This window comes from Xenopus tropicalis, chromosome 7 (genome assembly GCF_000004195.4).
Source record: "Xenopus tropicalis strain Nigerian chromosome 7, UCB_Xtro_10.0, whole genome shotgun sequence".
NCBI classification, from domain to species: Eukaryota; Metazoa; Chordata; class Amphibia; order Anura; family Pipidae; genus Xenopus; species Xenopus tropicalis.
Window position 1 is genome coordinate 55,259,975 of NC_030683.2, and position 15,050 is coordinate 55,275,024.

General features: G+C 38.3%; 2 protein-coding genes across 6 annotated transcripts in view; both read right to left on the bottom strand.

Annotated features, from left to right (window-relative positions):
• adk (adenosine kinase) overlaps positions 1-3,062 on the bottom strand; it is a 97,021-nt gene extending 93,959 nt beyond the window's left edge. The window contains 1 exon segment of the mRNA NM_001016698.2: positions 2,754-3,062. Within this exon segment, the coding sequence (NP_001016698.1) occupies positions 2,754-2,815 (62 nt within the window). The 5' untranslated portion in view covers positions 2,816-3,062.
• Positions 3,063-9,074: 6,012 nt separating this feature from the next.
• The window catches only part of vcl (vinculin), a 117,043-nt gene continuing 111,067 nt past the window's right edge, over positions 9,075-15,050 (bottom strand). For 4 of the 5 annotated variants that reach the window (XM_031904678.1, XM_031904675.1, XM_031904676.1 and 1 more), the window contains 3 exons: positions 14,301-14,504; positions 12,705-12,809; positions 9,075-12,001 (listed from right to left, as the gene is read on the bottom strand). In XM_031904678.1, coding sequence (XP_031760538.1) covers positions 11,855-12,001; positions 12,705-12,809; positions 14,301-14,504 — 456 coding nt within the window. In that variant the 3' untranslated portion in view covers positions 9,075-11,854. The remainder of the gene's footprint in view (positions 12,002-12,704; positions 12,810-14,300; positions 14,505-15,050) is intronic. The other variant, NM_001097253.1, reaches the window with a different exon arrangement.

Below are 15,050 nucleotides of genomic sequence, written 5' to 3' on the forward strand. Positions count from 1 at the left end.
CACCTATTAATGATCCATCATCATTTATTTATATACATACATACATACATACATACATACATAGGGTTGCAAAAAAAGACCAGAGTCCATTAAGTTTAACCCTTACAAGTAAACCCAGCACACACAAACCTATTCTGATCTATCTAGACATTCACATACATAAATCATATATAGCAACATTAATACTAACTGTAGATATTAGTATCACAATAGCCTTGGATATTCTGCTTGTTCAAGAACTCATCCAAGCCAGTCTTAAAAGGCATTAACAGAATCTGCCATTACAACATCACTCGGAAGGACATTCTACAACCTCACCCACCATGAAAAACCACTTAAGGTGACCATACACGCTAAGATCCACTCGCTTGGCGAGGTTGCCAAGTGAGCGGATCTTCTCCCGATATTCCAACCTACGGGTGGGCGATATCGGGCTAATTCGGTCATTTGGCCCTGGGGCCAAATGATCGAATTAGAACGATGGTTATAGGCATCCGATCTGGATACGACTGATTTTTAAACCTGGCCGTTTTCAGGCCAGATGTCGGTTGAACAGGCCTGCCTTTAGTGCCCATACACGGGCCAATAAGCCCTTTGACCTCATAGTTTAAATCTTCCAGCCCCTTTGCCAATTTAGTTGCACATCTCTGCACTCTCTCCAGCTCATTAATATACTTTTTAATGACTGGATCCCAAAACTGCACTGCACTGTGAGGCCTTACCAGAGGCCTATAAGGAGGTAAAATTATGTTTCATCCCTTGAGTCGATGCCCTTTTTTATACAAGACAACACTTTATTTGCTTGAGTAACCACTGAATGACCCTGCCTGCAATTAGACGACTTGTTATCTACCAGAATCCCAAGATCCTTTTTAATTAAGGATCCCCCCAAAACACTACTACTTAGCGCATAACTTGCATTTATCTTATTTCTACCAAAGTGCATAACTTTGCAATTGTCAACATTGAACCTCATTTTCCTTTTTGCTGCCCAGATTTCCAATTTTATCAAATTGCTCTGCAAAGCGGCAGCATCCTGCATAGACCTTAAAGTTTTGCACAATTTAGTATCATTAGCAAAAATAGAAACAGTACTTTCTATGCCCATCTCCAGGTCATTAATAAACAAGTTAAACAAATATAAACGAATAGGGTCTTACAACAATTTAACGAACAAGGATTATGGAGTAAAAATAGTGACAGAGGGCCCTACTCGCAAGAGCTTACCCTTGGGACAGACAAAAAAATGACACTCAGTAAAATAGTATCCTGCACTGGCATGTATTTTTAGTCACCAGGAGGGTTGGCCCAGGGCCTGAGGTGAGAGATTATAGTCAATGCAAGAGTGCATTTCAAACTGGCATCGACGGTGATTAACACTTTCATTCTGATGTAAGACCCATTTACGAAGATAGTGAACATCTCTTCATTTTTTACTCAGAAGACAAGAGTGCTTATTACAGGGAAAGGCCAAAATAAATCTTTAATAAGAAAGTTGTTGACTTACCAATAATGAAATTAATCTGACCTAACATCCTTTACATATAAAAAGGATTTCTTTGACTGCTTTTATTATGGGGTCTGTTACCAGCTCTATTTGCTATATTTAGCCATCATCACATGAATCAATGTCAAGAGTGTTTCCATTATAGCCAGAAAGGCTGCAAATCCGGGTTCAGATGTTTTTTTCTCCAGCAATGGAAAAAAAAAAAAAAAAACCACCACATGATAGGACCACTGCACATAGAGATCAATTTTTGGAGGTTACTCTTATCTAAACACACTCCTTGCACTGCATGTATTTGTGCCAACCACTATTGTGCATACCCAATCTTGTCTAATAAATCATGCAGACGTGGGCCTATTAACAGACATCCTGAAGGTACCACTATATTGAAAAAGGCAGTAACACTTGCAACTATCACATGTAGGCGTCATCCTAATGGCAAGTGGTGCAAATGATGAAATCCCCACTGCAAGAATTTTGAATGCAATTGCATTTTATTTGTGAGAAAGAGCAAGCGCACCTGCACACATTTTAAAGGATCAGATGCTTTTAATTGTGGGGAAAACTTAAGACTATAGTGACCAGAAAACTAGATAGTAAGTAAAACATTTTTGCAAGTTCAATTTTTTGTTTGTGCCTAATTTGTTAGTTAGGAAAAAAAAAACGGCAAAAGTAATAAAAGATTATTAAAGGAAAATGCATTTATTCTGCAGCCTTTAACCATTTCAGCTTTAAAAAACACTAAGAGCTGTTCTCTTATAAAAATAAAAAGGCAGCAAAAGCTTGTAGAATCTATTGTAAAATACAAATAAAGTCCCCTTATCTGTAAGTTTATTTCCAATATGTAGCAAATCTCAAAAAATCAAAGCACTTATACCTGTGAATTTATAAGTTTGCCTACAAAAATGTGCCCTGAATATCAAATATGATCAAAGTATACTTAAAAAAAAAAATATGATATAACTTCCAGTTTGAGCAACTCGCAGTTATCAGGAGTACAAAGGGCCAAAGCTATTATTATACGTGGCATTGGAACAGTGATCTTCAGCCTTTAGCTTTCGATGGTATCTGAGCTGACAAACGCTTAGAAACGCACAGAACTACAATAAAAAGCCCATCAAGTAAATACATGATACATACCATTGCATTTTACAGCAGGCAGATAAAGGATTAGGTTTAATGAATAGTAACAAACATATAGAATCCCCCATTCTTCTAAGCCGGACTGACAGGTGAAAATAGTTACCTTAGTTCTATCGCCTGCAGCTTCTGTTTCTTGGCCTTAGGCTCTTCCGAAGCCACCTTCATCCTTGTTTAATTGAGGTCTCTCTGTGGGCTATAAAATGACTGCAGAAGCCGCTGCCTCCAACGTCTCGTTCTCTTCTAATTCCTGAACAGAAGTTGGAATAACGTTGCTGGCTTCCACACGCGGTCCCGTACGTCCCCACTTTACGTGTCTGTAACTGACCAATGGCTCCGTCCAACCTTCCGAGCGCGAATCACCGCCTCCTTTTGTTGAAATTCACCTCCCCACACACAGCGCCCCTCCCCATGTCGCTTCTTCTCTTCACTGTTTTACTTACACACGCCTCTTACCCTCTCTGAAATGTTCTTCACGGGTCGCCTAGCAACATAAGGGCCTATTTATATAGTAGTCAAAGTAAACGCCTGAACATTTAGATTTACGATAAAGTCAGATCTAGCAGTTTAAATAACTATGAAAAATACGCGTGTAGCGTGCCTCAACAAAATGATGGACCAGATTTCCTTGGTGTAGCTAGTAAAACAAACAGGAACATCCGATTCTATACAAGTGACTACTGGAAACATCAGTATCCCAGTCCAAAGTTCCTATAGTGACATATACGCTATTACATGAGCCTCAGAATCTCATAGCACAGAGCTGACAGACTGTTGCTGTTCTTTAGTTTTACTGTGTGCATTAAGTGCTAACACTACATTTTACATTGTAAAAATACAGCCTTCCTAAGGAATAAATTCTAGGAGATAGAGAATCAGTAGAGAGAATTAGCTGAGAAGATCCAGGCCACTACAGGGTGTTGCAGAAGTGAAGTGAGATTTCTGCCAAGTCTATCCTCAGTCAAGTTCATACCTCCCAACATTTGAAAACCGAAAAGGGGCAAAAATACATGTGCGTGGCGGAGAATTTTGACCACGCCCATTTTTGGGACCACACCCCTCCAAATACCATTTTACTAAATTTGTCAGGTTATTTCAAGTGTGAACGCATTTTTGGGGGGTGTGGCTTGTTAACTTTCTGGGCTCTCTCCCACTTTTTTAAATTAAGTCTGAGAAACAATGTAGCTAAGGCTAATGCCACATGTAGCGTATAGTGCATATTTTCGGCAAACCGAAAAATGCTTGCTGAAAATATGCTCCATACACTCCTACCTGTGCCTGCACCCAAATGAATTGAATACGCTCGGGAGCAGGCACATGTAGCTGATATCCGCATAAAAACGTGAGACTTTACATTGTCTATTGTTTTTATGCGGATATTGGCTACATGTGCCTGCACCCAAGCGTATTCCATTCATTCGGGTGAAGGAACAGGTAGGGGGAGTTTTATGCGTATGGCGCATATTCTAGGCAAGCGTTTTTCAACTTGCCGAAAATATGCGCCATACACTATGGGGCACATTTACTAACCCACAAACGGGCTGAATGCGTCCGATTGCGTTTTTTTCATAATGATCGGTATTTTGCGATTTTTTCGGAAAATTGTCGCGACTTTTTCGTTAATAATACGACTTGTGTGAAAAAACGCGAGTTTTTCGTAGCCATTCCAAAAGTTGCGCAAAAACTGGCGATTTTTCGTAGCGTTAAAACTTGCACAAAAGTTGCGATTTTTCCGTAGCGTTAAAACTTGCGCAAAACGTCACACCTTTTAAGTTCTAACGCTACGAAAAAGGCGCAACTTTTCGCGCAAGTTTTAACGCTACGAAAAAATCACCAGATTTTGCGCAATTTTCGGAATGGCTACGAAAAACTCGCGTTTTTTCGCGCAAATCGTATTGGTAACGAAAAAGCCGCGACAATTTCCAAAAAGTCGTAAAGACACCGAAAAAATCGCAAAAAATACGAAAAAGTCACAAAATGTTCGTTTTCAAATCGGAATTTTTCCAATTCGGTTCAGATTCGTGTCTTGGTAAATGTGCCCCTATGTGTGACATTAGCCTAAGTGCAGGTATAGCTTGTTAATATTTCTGGGCTCTCTCCAAAAACTACTTTTTAATTAAGTTTGTATCTTTTTTTAGCATTCAGTGCAGGAGATGAAAGGGAAATGAGGGACTTTTCATAAAGAATCAGGACTGGGGGCTGAGATGTTAAAAAAGGGACTGTCCCGTGAAAATCTGGACAGTAGGAAGGTATGACCCAGTGTCAGCTGTCAGTACACAATTAAGAACATCAGTTGAAGCAAAAAGGTAATCTATTCCTGTCCCATTGTTATAGGGGTTAAGAAAAATAAGTGGTCTATTTCAGAGGTATGTAAAGGTTCTCCACATATCAAGTAATATTTTATTAAATGAAAGTTGCTGGTTAGGTCCACATATATTTAAATATTTTATATGGGATTCCCAAAAATATATAATATTTATCATAACAATAGTGTACATTTTCAAATAGGAGAAAGTAATGGAACATTTTCAAGATGAGAAAATAACTTCCCTTTTTCCTTGAAGGAAGGTGAAATCTTTCCTTTCTAAAAAAAAAAAAAAGCCTCCATCACCAAGTTTGGTTCATAAGAATATCAGTTTAATAAATTCAGAGTATAAGAAAATTCTGACATTAATGAATCATGCTTTCCTGTTGGAGACAGATTAAAGATCAGGGCGATTGTGATATATACTTTATGTCAGTGATCCCCAAACAGTGGCTCGTGAGCAACATGTTGCTCCCCAACCCCTTGGATGTTGCTCCCAGTGGCCTCAAAATTGGTGCCCATTTTTAAATTTCTGATTTGGAGGCACAAAGATCATGTGTACTGCTAAACAGAGCCTCCTGTAGTATGCCAGTCCACACAGGGTTACTAATTAACCAATCTGAGTCCTTATTGGTGACCTACTAGAAGAGTTTTTGTGCTTGTGTTGCTCCCCAGCTTTTTTTTTTTAATTATATTTTTTAATTCTAATGTTCTAATGTTATATCTGAATATTTAGCTATACAGGTATTGTTTTTGTGATCCAAGTAACTTGTGCATATATATTGTAAGACTTCTGCTAAATAGAAGATTATTTCGTCTTGTTCTGTTTTCAAGATCACCCATTTTTAAGTTGTGAATCCTTTTCTAGATCACCATATCTTTTAACAGTAGATATTGAATCAACTTGTATTTCTAAGACTGCATCTTGAACATCACTAATGTTTGTTGTGACAGGTAAGTTTCTATAAAAGAGTATGTACATTTTTCTGGACCTTTCCAAAAGCATTGTTTATTGTAGATTTAATAGTTGCTTCTATTGCAGGGCTAACACGTATTGCTACTTCCTTTGCAATAAAAGAATAATCATATCCATTAGAATTGTACTGTCGAGAGTCCTTTTGAGTAATACGCTGTATAAGCTTTGTTTAAGATATCAGCTTCCATTTTGGCTTGGTCTGACTTCACTTCCTGCCTGCATCTCTGTGCTCTGGGCAGGGAAAGGGGACAGGGGGAGCAAACTGAGCAGGCTCCTGTCTTGCCATGAAGGATTTTTCTGAGAGAAAGAACACAAAAGACATTTATACAGAAAAGAAGAAATGTTTTTTTCCTTTTCACTGAATCAGAACAGCAGTTCTGTGTTTATGTCTATATTTAAATAGACCTTTCTGCAAAATTTAGCTGAGTGTACACAAACTAAAACAGTGCACACAAAACGACACATGCCAATAAAACCATTTTTTGTATTTCCCAGTTATTATATTTCCATCATTCAGGACAGCTTGTCAGAAATAAAGTTTACCATGCCCACTGTCTAAATAAGGTGGGGGAATAGGGAGGGGGTTGGTCAGTTAGGTGAGAATGCCAATGGAAATCAGAAGGCATTGGGCGCAGTGTAGCACACTGGGTGGTTGTGAAATTAAAGTGATACACCAAAAAATTTCTTCTAAAAATATGAACCTACTTCCAAACCTACCTTTAGGTCATATGTTGACTGTTTTTTCCTAAAAGTCCTGTATCTCTCCATAAATCCTACTGAAGATCCTGAACCCGACTGTAGCTTCTCAATCTGTCAAAAGGACTACGTCATAAACTGGGACAATTCAGCTTGCCGTTTGCTTCAAAGAGCTCCCCCTCCCTCGCATGGCATTGCATGGCATTGTGAACTAGATAGCAGGCAGACTTGATCTTTCTGTTGCCTGCCTACTTCAAAGGGCTGTGCCCCCCCCTCTGCTCTTCCCACGAAGAATTAAATAGCAGGCCAGCTTAAGTTCTCCAGTGCCTGTCTGCTTCTAAGGCCTCTCCCTCCCCCTCCCCATTACACACAAACAACAGAGCTGAGCTTCTCACACACTGGCTGAATGCAGAAGGGGCATTGCAGGTTTGTGATTGGGCATATTTATTCACTTGGGAGGCATTTAAATTAAAACCTGGAAAAGGGGAACAAACATGGCTGCTCCATGGATCTGTAATTTGTGCTACTATAATTATGAAGTGAAAAAACTTTGCAGATTTAGTTTATAAGGAATTTAAAGCTGATACAACTTAAAACACAACAGCAAGTGTAAAAGAAAAAATTTAATTGGCTGTCAGTATCACTTTAAACAGGTGCTGCCCTACTGCTATTAGTGTGTATTTTGCAGTGGGACAGTGTAGGGAGATGTGCTGGGCAGGAAGGCATCAGAAGCAGCAGTTCCTTATTGTTCTCTTTTCTTCTGACCCCTTCCCCCATAGGCATGTGGCTATTGGTGCAATCCTTCCATTGTGCATAATCGCAGGGGGGCATTCAGAGACTTCGGAACTGCAGTTACGTACGAGTAACGATGCAAGTTCCTGCTGTACGAGTATGTGGTGATATCACTGTACATGCAAAAAAAAAAAAATGTTGGTGTCACGCAAAGCACCCCCAGCTGTCAACTATGCCTGGTTGACAGCTCTGCAATTCCCACTGCTTGGAATGCCAGAACCTCTAACGTTTTATATGTTTGTTGTCCCAGTATAAAACGTACTGGAGGTGACAACACCACTGACTTTCACTGTACATTGTGCTTGCGGTGCCAGAACCAATATCTGTATAATGTGCTTTATGTGTGAGTGCACATTGCTACAATATATTCTGCTTGGGGTATCAGTACCTACTGCCTATAACTGCATATAATATACTAGGGGTGCAAGTACCCATGGCCTTTCACAGTATAACATACTTGTAGTGCCAGTGCTCACTTCACCCTTGTGAAGACAAACTTCAAGGTGGGTGGATTTTAAGGGGCGTGGCCTTCATGGTGGAAGCAACGCCAATTTTCACTGTGGCCCTATGCTGTGCACACATTTGTACACTGGCCCTTAAACGTTGCACCAAAGAAATTTTTGCACACACAGCCTAAAAAAAAATTAGAAGGAACATTGCCCACCAGCAGTGAAGAGTCTGAGCCCCACAAGACTCGCATTTTCTTTACCACGTCCTTGGTGCAATCACACCACATGAGAGCAAACTTTAGCAATATGCTGTCCGCCAGAATCTGTCACACACAGGTAGCATAGGGCAGGTAGAGTATGGCACACACAGGCAGCATAGGGCAGACAGAGCATGGCACACACACGCAGGGTAGAGCCTGTCTGAACTATGCTGCCTGTGTGTGCCATACTCTGCCTGCCCTATTCTGCCTGTGGGAGGTGAACCTGGCAGGGGTTTGTTCTGGGAGTTTGTCAGCATTTGGAATTAGTCATTATATGGTCCCTAAGGTGTGTAATTGTGTGCTGGGGGTTGCTTTACAGGGGAGGAGGCATATGGGTTTAAGGGTATGTCTTAATATGACAATATTATTTCACATATGAATGAATGGTGATATCCCTACAGTGAGCACCAACCATTTGGTGATGCTCTTAAAAGCTCTTGTGATAACCCGTAGTTTGAAGTTAGTGCAGTTTAAAAAAGGGGAATGGTCAAAACTGGCTTCCATTATTGGCCCTCCACCATGTAGGCCAGAAAAATTCCATCTCTCGGTACCACAAAAGTTTTCTTAAAAAAAAAATGTGTTACGGTCTCATTGGAATCAAATGATTTGCCAAACTTAGAAACTTTATTTACCTTTATTGACCTTTCTTTTAAAAATAAATCCAATAAAAAAATGTATACTAAAAAAAGTGTTCTCTAGTCGCAGGTGTGTCTTGGCAATTGTAAGATATAGCTGCACTATCCTATATACAGTTTATTTCATTCCTTTTAGGGCATCATAAATCTCAGCATAACATTCAGCAATGTGCTGATTATAGAAGACTGCACTTCACATGTACACATATACCTAAAAAGTGTTGAACAATGCAAGCTGCACATAACATGCTACTGGTCACTGTACATTTAATGTTACACATTAAACCCATATAAGAGATACACAAAGCACAAGGTTAAAGTTGAATACATGTTTTTATTATTGCCTTTTGAGATATTTGAGTTCACTAAATATTGATAGAGCAGTTAAGGGATAATATGTTATAGTACATTAAAAAGAAAAATGACAGGCAAAATGTAATGCTGGCTGTGAAGCATAATATATTTGGGCTTCATCTGTCTCTTGAAATACTCTTTATGTTTACATATATGTGGCCCACACAAACAAAAAGTCATGACAGCCCTGATAAAACCAATGCTTTTTTTAAAATAGGTAGCCAGTCCTTTATTGGATACTTTTGAAAACAGAGGTAAATTTTATTTGAAATGGACACCTTTAGATGGTCAGGATCTTTGATAGTTGACTACAAACATAGCATTCCAAAATTAACAAAATATACAAAATATTAACTTGGCTGGCTGTGCAATAACAGAGAGAAGTTCTTTGGTGTAAATTTTAGGTGTGCATAGGTTAAAGGACATGAAAAGCCTCAGTCACTAGAAGTCCCAAGTTGATAGGCCCTCAGTGACTCTAATCGCTAATATGGTCCGCCAACTCCTCCTCTTAAAAAAAAAAATGCACAGGGCAGGAGTAGTTTTCTGCAGGGCAAGCTACAACCATCTTTCCTCAGCTTCCCAGGCATTCCCTAAATCATGCTTTAGGCTTTGTGCCTGAGTAGTATAGAATTTAAAAAAATAAAATAAACCTGATCTTGTGCAAGGATGCCAGAAAAGCTGGGAAAAGAAGTGAGAGCCATCCTGCACAATCTTTCCCCAGACTCATGCAGTTTTTTTTTTTTTTTTTTTTTTTTTAAAAAAGGAGAATTGTCGGCTTGTGGTAAAAGGTTAAGTGATTAGTCTCACAAGGGGGGTTGAGGGGCTACGGTGTTGCAAGACACCCAGTGTGCAGCTTTTATTGTCTTTTTAAAGGCATTATTGGCATTTGAAACATATGTACCAAATGAAACTGACAGGTTAGTGTATGTCTGATGTCATTATGAGCTTAAACTATTAGATTTAGGTACCCTTTATGTGAGCTTTTGTAAAATTTTCATTTATGTACATTTGGCAAAATCTCCATGGTTTGTCTGCTAAGCAAACTAAACAAAAATAAATATAATTGCTCCAATCTGAGGAAATATTCTTTAAACAAGGTAATTTTGGAAGCATTGCTAATCCAATCCTCCAGATGTTTGAGACAAACCTTTCTTACTTAACCCATGCAAAGGAAAAATGGTTTTATTCGGACATGAAAAATATAACCATAAAGACTGTATATTAAAATTGAAGTGATGCTTAAATTACAGGTAAATCTTACCATTACAAGTGCCTTCTAGCAATGCATGTATAAGATATTCCCACTTTATGCTTTCCAGGAATTCACTCATTAAATTAACAGATTTATAAGTAAATTATGTTTAAAAAAATAACACAATAGCCACTGCTAATAACTGATCTCAGTGCACTTATAGTAAATTATTTGTAACCCTCTAAAGCATAAAATTATTAATACAAGTTATATGAAAATATTCAGGCACAATTAGGTTTACTTTAAGACTATTAAATAGTCTATGACAATTGTTTACTGAAAAAAATTTAGATCCCAGAGTAAAATGATATATTTAGTACATTCAGTGTAACTTTTTTGATTAAATAAACACTGACACATGCAATGAAATGCTTCTAAATCAACTCCTCTTTAATAGCACTGGTGTGTTTTGTTTAAAAACATATACTTAAGAAATTATATAAACTCTGCAGTCTTTCTGATCCTTCACAATTAACATAACTATCTTCTTGTACTGTAATGGTCATATGACCTATTCTGGACTTTCTGTAATATTTTGTGAGTTTGTAATTCTAGTTCAGCAACATCTAGAAAGATGCTATAGAATAAGCACTAAAGAGTAATGTAAAAAAGGTACTAAGTTTGCTACTTGTCTGATAACATATAGCAACCAATCAGCAGGTTCCATTTACAGGTCATCTCTTTGAAAACAAATACTGATTGGTTGCCATGGGTTACCTTTTGCTCCCAGTGGTTGCAGGTGCTTATTTTTGAATTCCTGATTTGGAAGTTTTAGTTGCATAAAAAACAGGTGTACTGCCAAACAGAGTCTCATGTAGGCTGCCATTCCACCTAGGGGTTACCAAAAAGCCAATTACAGCCCTTATTTGGCACCCCTGGGAACATTGTTCATGCTTGTGCTGCTCACCAGCTCTTTTTACATTTGATAGTGGCTTATGGGTAAAAAAGTCTGGGGACCCCGGATGTAAGAAATGCTTTTCTGCATAGTTTAAGATGTTCCTGAGGCATGAAGGAAGCACCAAAATATAAAGTAAAGGCTTATGTCACAGATAAAACATTTTAGTGTTGCAAAGCTGGAGATAGTGTTGCAAATGCTGGAATATTGTGCTAAACAGGATATAAAGCCAGTGCTGTGTGTTGAGTAATATTCAGTCTTAAAATGTAGATCAGGAGAGCTAACATTGTAAAAGGACAAGATTTTCCCCACAGATAAGGTATATTTTAACGTACACAAATGTGATCTGTTACAAATTTGTTTTTAAAATGTAATTTGTATTTTAACCCTTAAAAACGGGGTAGAGAATGCTGACTAGCCAACAGGCAAGATCTGGCTAGAAAAAAAAATAAACATTACACAAAAACAGGTCTAGTGATGTTAAGGCTCACATAAAAAAAAAAGTAACTGATACATGATGATATATCTTCTTATAGTGTCTAAGGTGTGCTTTATATATTGGGGGAGGTGGGTGTAGTATATCCAGAAAATAATCACTGGTACCATGGAGTTTTTCGGGCCCAGCGTAGTGTACACCCAGCATCTGTCCGTATTTTAATAGAAGCAGCTTCAGCCTCTCTCACAGTTTCTTTCACAGACTGCATCAAGTTTTGTGCATTATGGACAAGCATCTCTGTTGCCTGAGAGAGAAAATGAAACGGAAAATGTAATAGGAAACACACAAAAACAAATACTGTCCATCTAAGTAAGCAATTGTGGCATACTTGTTTTAGCCATGGTAGTTTCAAAATCAAATCACTTTTATTGTCACATCGTATTACTGGTACACTGGTACAGTACGTGAGTGAAATTCTTGTGTGCAAGCTTCACAAGCAGCAGTGGAGTACAAAATATAGAATAAATATGCACATGAGTAGGCATTCTGCGTTCTCTCCTCATGCAGAAGTCAGGGACAGATTTTGAATGACAAGTAGTAGGTCTAATACATCTTTTTGGGTAGGTCTTAATAGTGCGTTGTAAAGACCAGCAAGCTTTGCTACCTGGCACTAATTTGCCTTAGTCCCGTTAAGGGTATATGGGACCTGGATATTTTTTTATTTTCAGGTGCATAACCTTACATTTATTAACACAATCTAATCTGCCAGTTAGCTGTCCAGATTGCTAGTTTGTCTAGTTCCTGCTGCAAGGATGACATCCTAAATGAAATGAATTGTCCTGCATAACTTTGTGTCATGTACAAACACCATTACATTTCTTACAATGACTACCATTAAGTCATTAATCATTACATTGTATAAAAGTGGACCTGCCTGAAAAAGATCTATGCTTTTCCATAAAAAAAAAAAAATTGCTGAACATCATCCCATATTGATATTTACTCACCTGCTCAGACTCTTCATCACTTATATTGGTTCTTCCTAACATTGTAGCTTTGACTGTACTAAGGATTTTCAGTTGTGTGCTAATTGTTGGAATCCTCTCACATACCTGTAGAGAAAGTGAAGAGAGGAAGAGTGATTTTGGGGAAAATATAATTCTATCTAGCACAAACCAGTGGGTTAGCATAAAACTCTTATGGATACATAAAGACAGATAGAATTTGCCATGGTCAGGTAACCAACAGCAACAAATCAGACAAATATGACTCCTATTTTTTTATTATAGTACACAAACATTAAAACATTGTATCCTGAAATATGTTTTAACATAATGGGGGAGCCATTCATGCCCTTCCCCAGCTGCCTGAATAGATCCTCAGAGGCTCCCCCCTTTACTCTTTGTTCAGTCTACAAATGCAGAGCACGGTCATGGCAAGTTTGAAGAGCCATCTTTCCATTCACTTTTGCTGTTCCAAACATTCATGCTCTTTGCACAAAAGACCAGAACAGAAAGGCATCCATAATGTTACTAGCCCCTTTGTATTTCTGGCCATTTGGCTCATGGGTCAATCCACCCTCCTATCTGCTACTTAGTGTTCTGTGTACCTTTTCTACATTATCTTGGTTGAGGCTTAAGACAACAGTTCATCTGTGTTCAATTGCTACTATTCTGTTGGCTAGTTATCTCTTCCGTGAAGCACTGCCATCCAGTCTGCCACTTCATTTAGCTTCAAGTTAATTTTAACTGTTTACATTAAACAGTTTAGCAATGTTTCACCTGAATAATATGCTTATGGCAGGGAATCTTGTTCTGCATCCCCTTGTTTAGAGCCCTAATTTAGAGGGGTTTGTGAATTGAGCTGGTGAACTCGTTGGTGTGTATATTGCAGTGACAATGGATGGCATGATGACTTAGTGCAGTGATCCCCAACCAGTAGCTCGTGAGCAACATGTTGCTCACCAACCCCTTGGATGTTGGTCTCAGTGGCCTCAAAGTAGGTGCTCATTTTTTGAAGACTTGGCTTGGAGGCAAGTTTTGGATGCATAAAACCCAGTGTAAAGCCAAACAGAGCCTTCTGTAGGCTGCAAGTCCACATAGGGGCTACCAAATACCCAATCATAGCCCTTATATGGCACCTCCAGGTACCTTTTTCATGCTTGTGTTGCTCCCCAACTCTTTTTACATTTGAATGTTGCTCACAGGTAAAAAAAGGTTGGGGATCCCTGACTTAGTGGCTCATGCTGCTGGCTTGCCCCTTTAGGATTCTGAGTTGAGTTCACACTCGATCAATATCTGAAAGGAGTTTGTTTATTATGCCCTTCTGTAAGAGTTTGAACTATGTATTCAGTTTGATCCCACAAAAATTACAGTTTGGTTCCGAATGGTAGTGTATCTAGATTGTGTGTGTGTAAATTTGATAGGAAATGTACAATGTAGCAGGGACAATTATAAATTAACAATCCCTCTATGTAACATGTAATATAAAGTATAGTTCTCTACTAATAGTTTATAAAAAGTACTTCTCCAGCACATACAACATTTAAAATACAACGCTTACTAATTCTATCAGCCTATATGCAGTAGCAATTTTCACCTTACCTGAAGCAAGTTTGTTCGTATCCTTTTGTCTGTACACTGCTTAGCCACTTCTTTTGCTAGCTTTGTCACCTCATCTGAGGCTTTTGCAATGTCTTTAGCACACTGGATCAGGGCCCTCTTATTACCACTGCCACCTCTGACAAGTCGTGACATCTCTGCCATAAGTAGTGCCATGCGCTTTGCAGCTGCAATGATATCATTACCCTGTATGGTAAAAAAAAAAAAAATAATTTACAAGCACATAATATAAACCCCTTTCCTAGAGGGGATTTCATGGAATAAAAAACTTTTTTCAGTTTTTTTACTACATACCACGTATAGCTGTAAAAGCAAAAGTTTTTAGGCTTGACAAGCACACAAATAATGTGTATATAAAACACCTTTATAGTTTATTCTTAAAAGGATAAAAAACAAAAAAAGTGGCTTTTCTCAATAATTTTTAAAATGACCAATAAGCAAATTAAACCCAAATAACAAGGTACATAACTCAGAGATCAAATACTTGTAAGATATATTGCTACTTTATATTTTTAAAGGATTGTGGCTGCTTATGCTGCAGAATCTACTACCACTCCAACAGCATGAGCAGCAGTGGCTTATACTTGCTTTATCATGTAAATGCTAAGGTAAAATTTAGGACAATCTAAAACACATGTGGTGGTTTCCTCTTTCTTTTCTTCTATCTACTGTTAGCAAAGCAGCCTTCAGAAACACTACCACACAGTTTGATGGTTTCTATGGGTTACACAA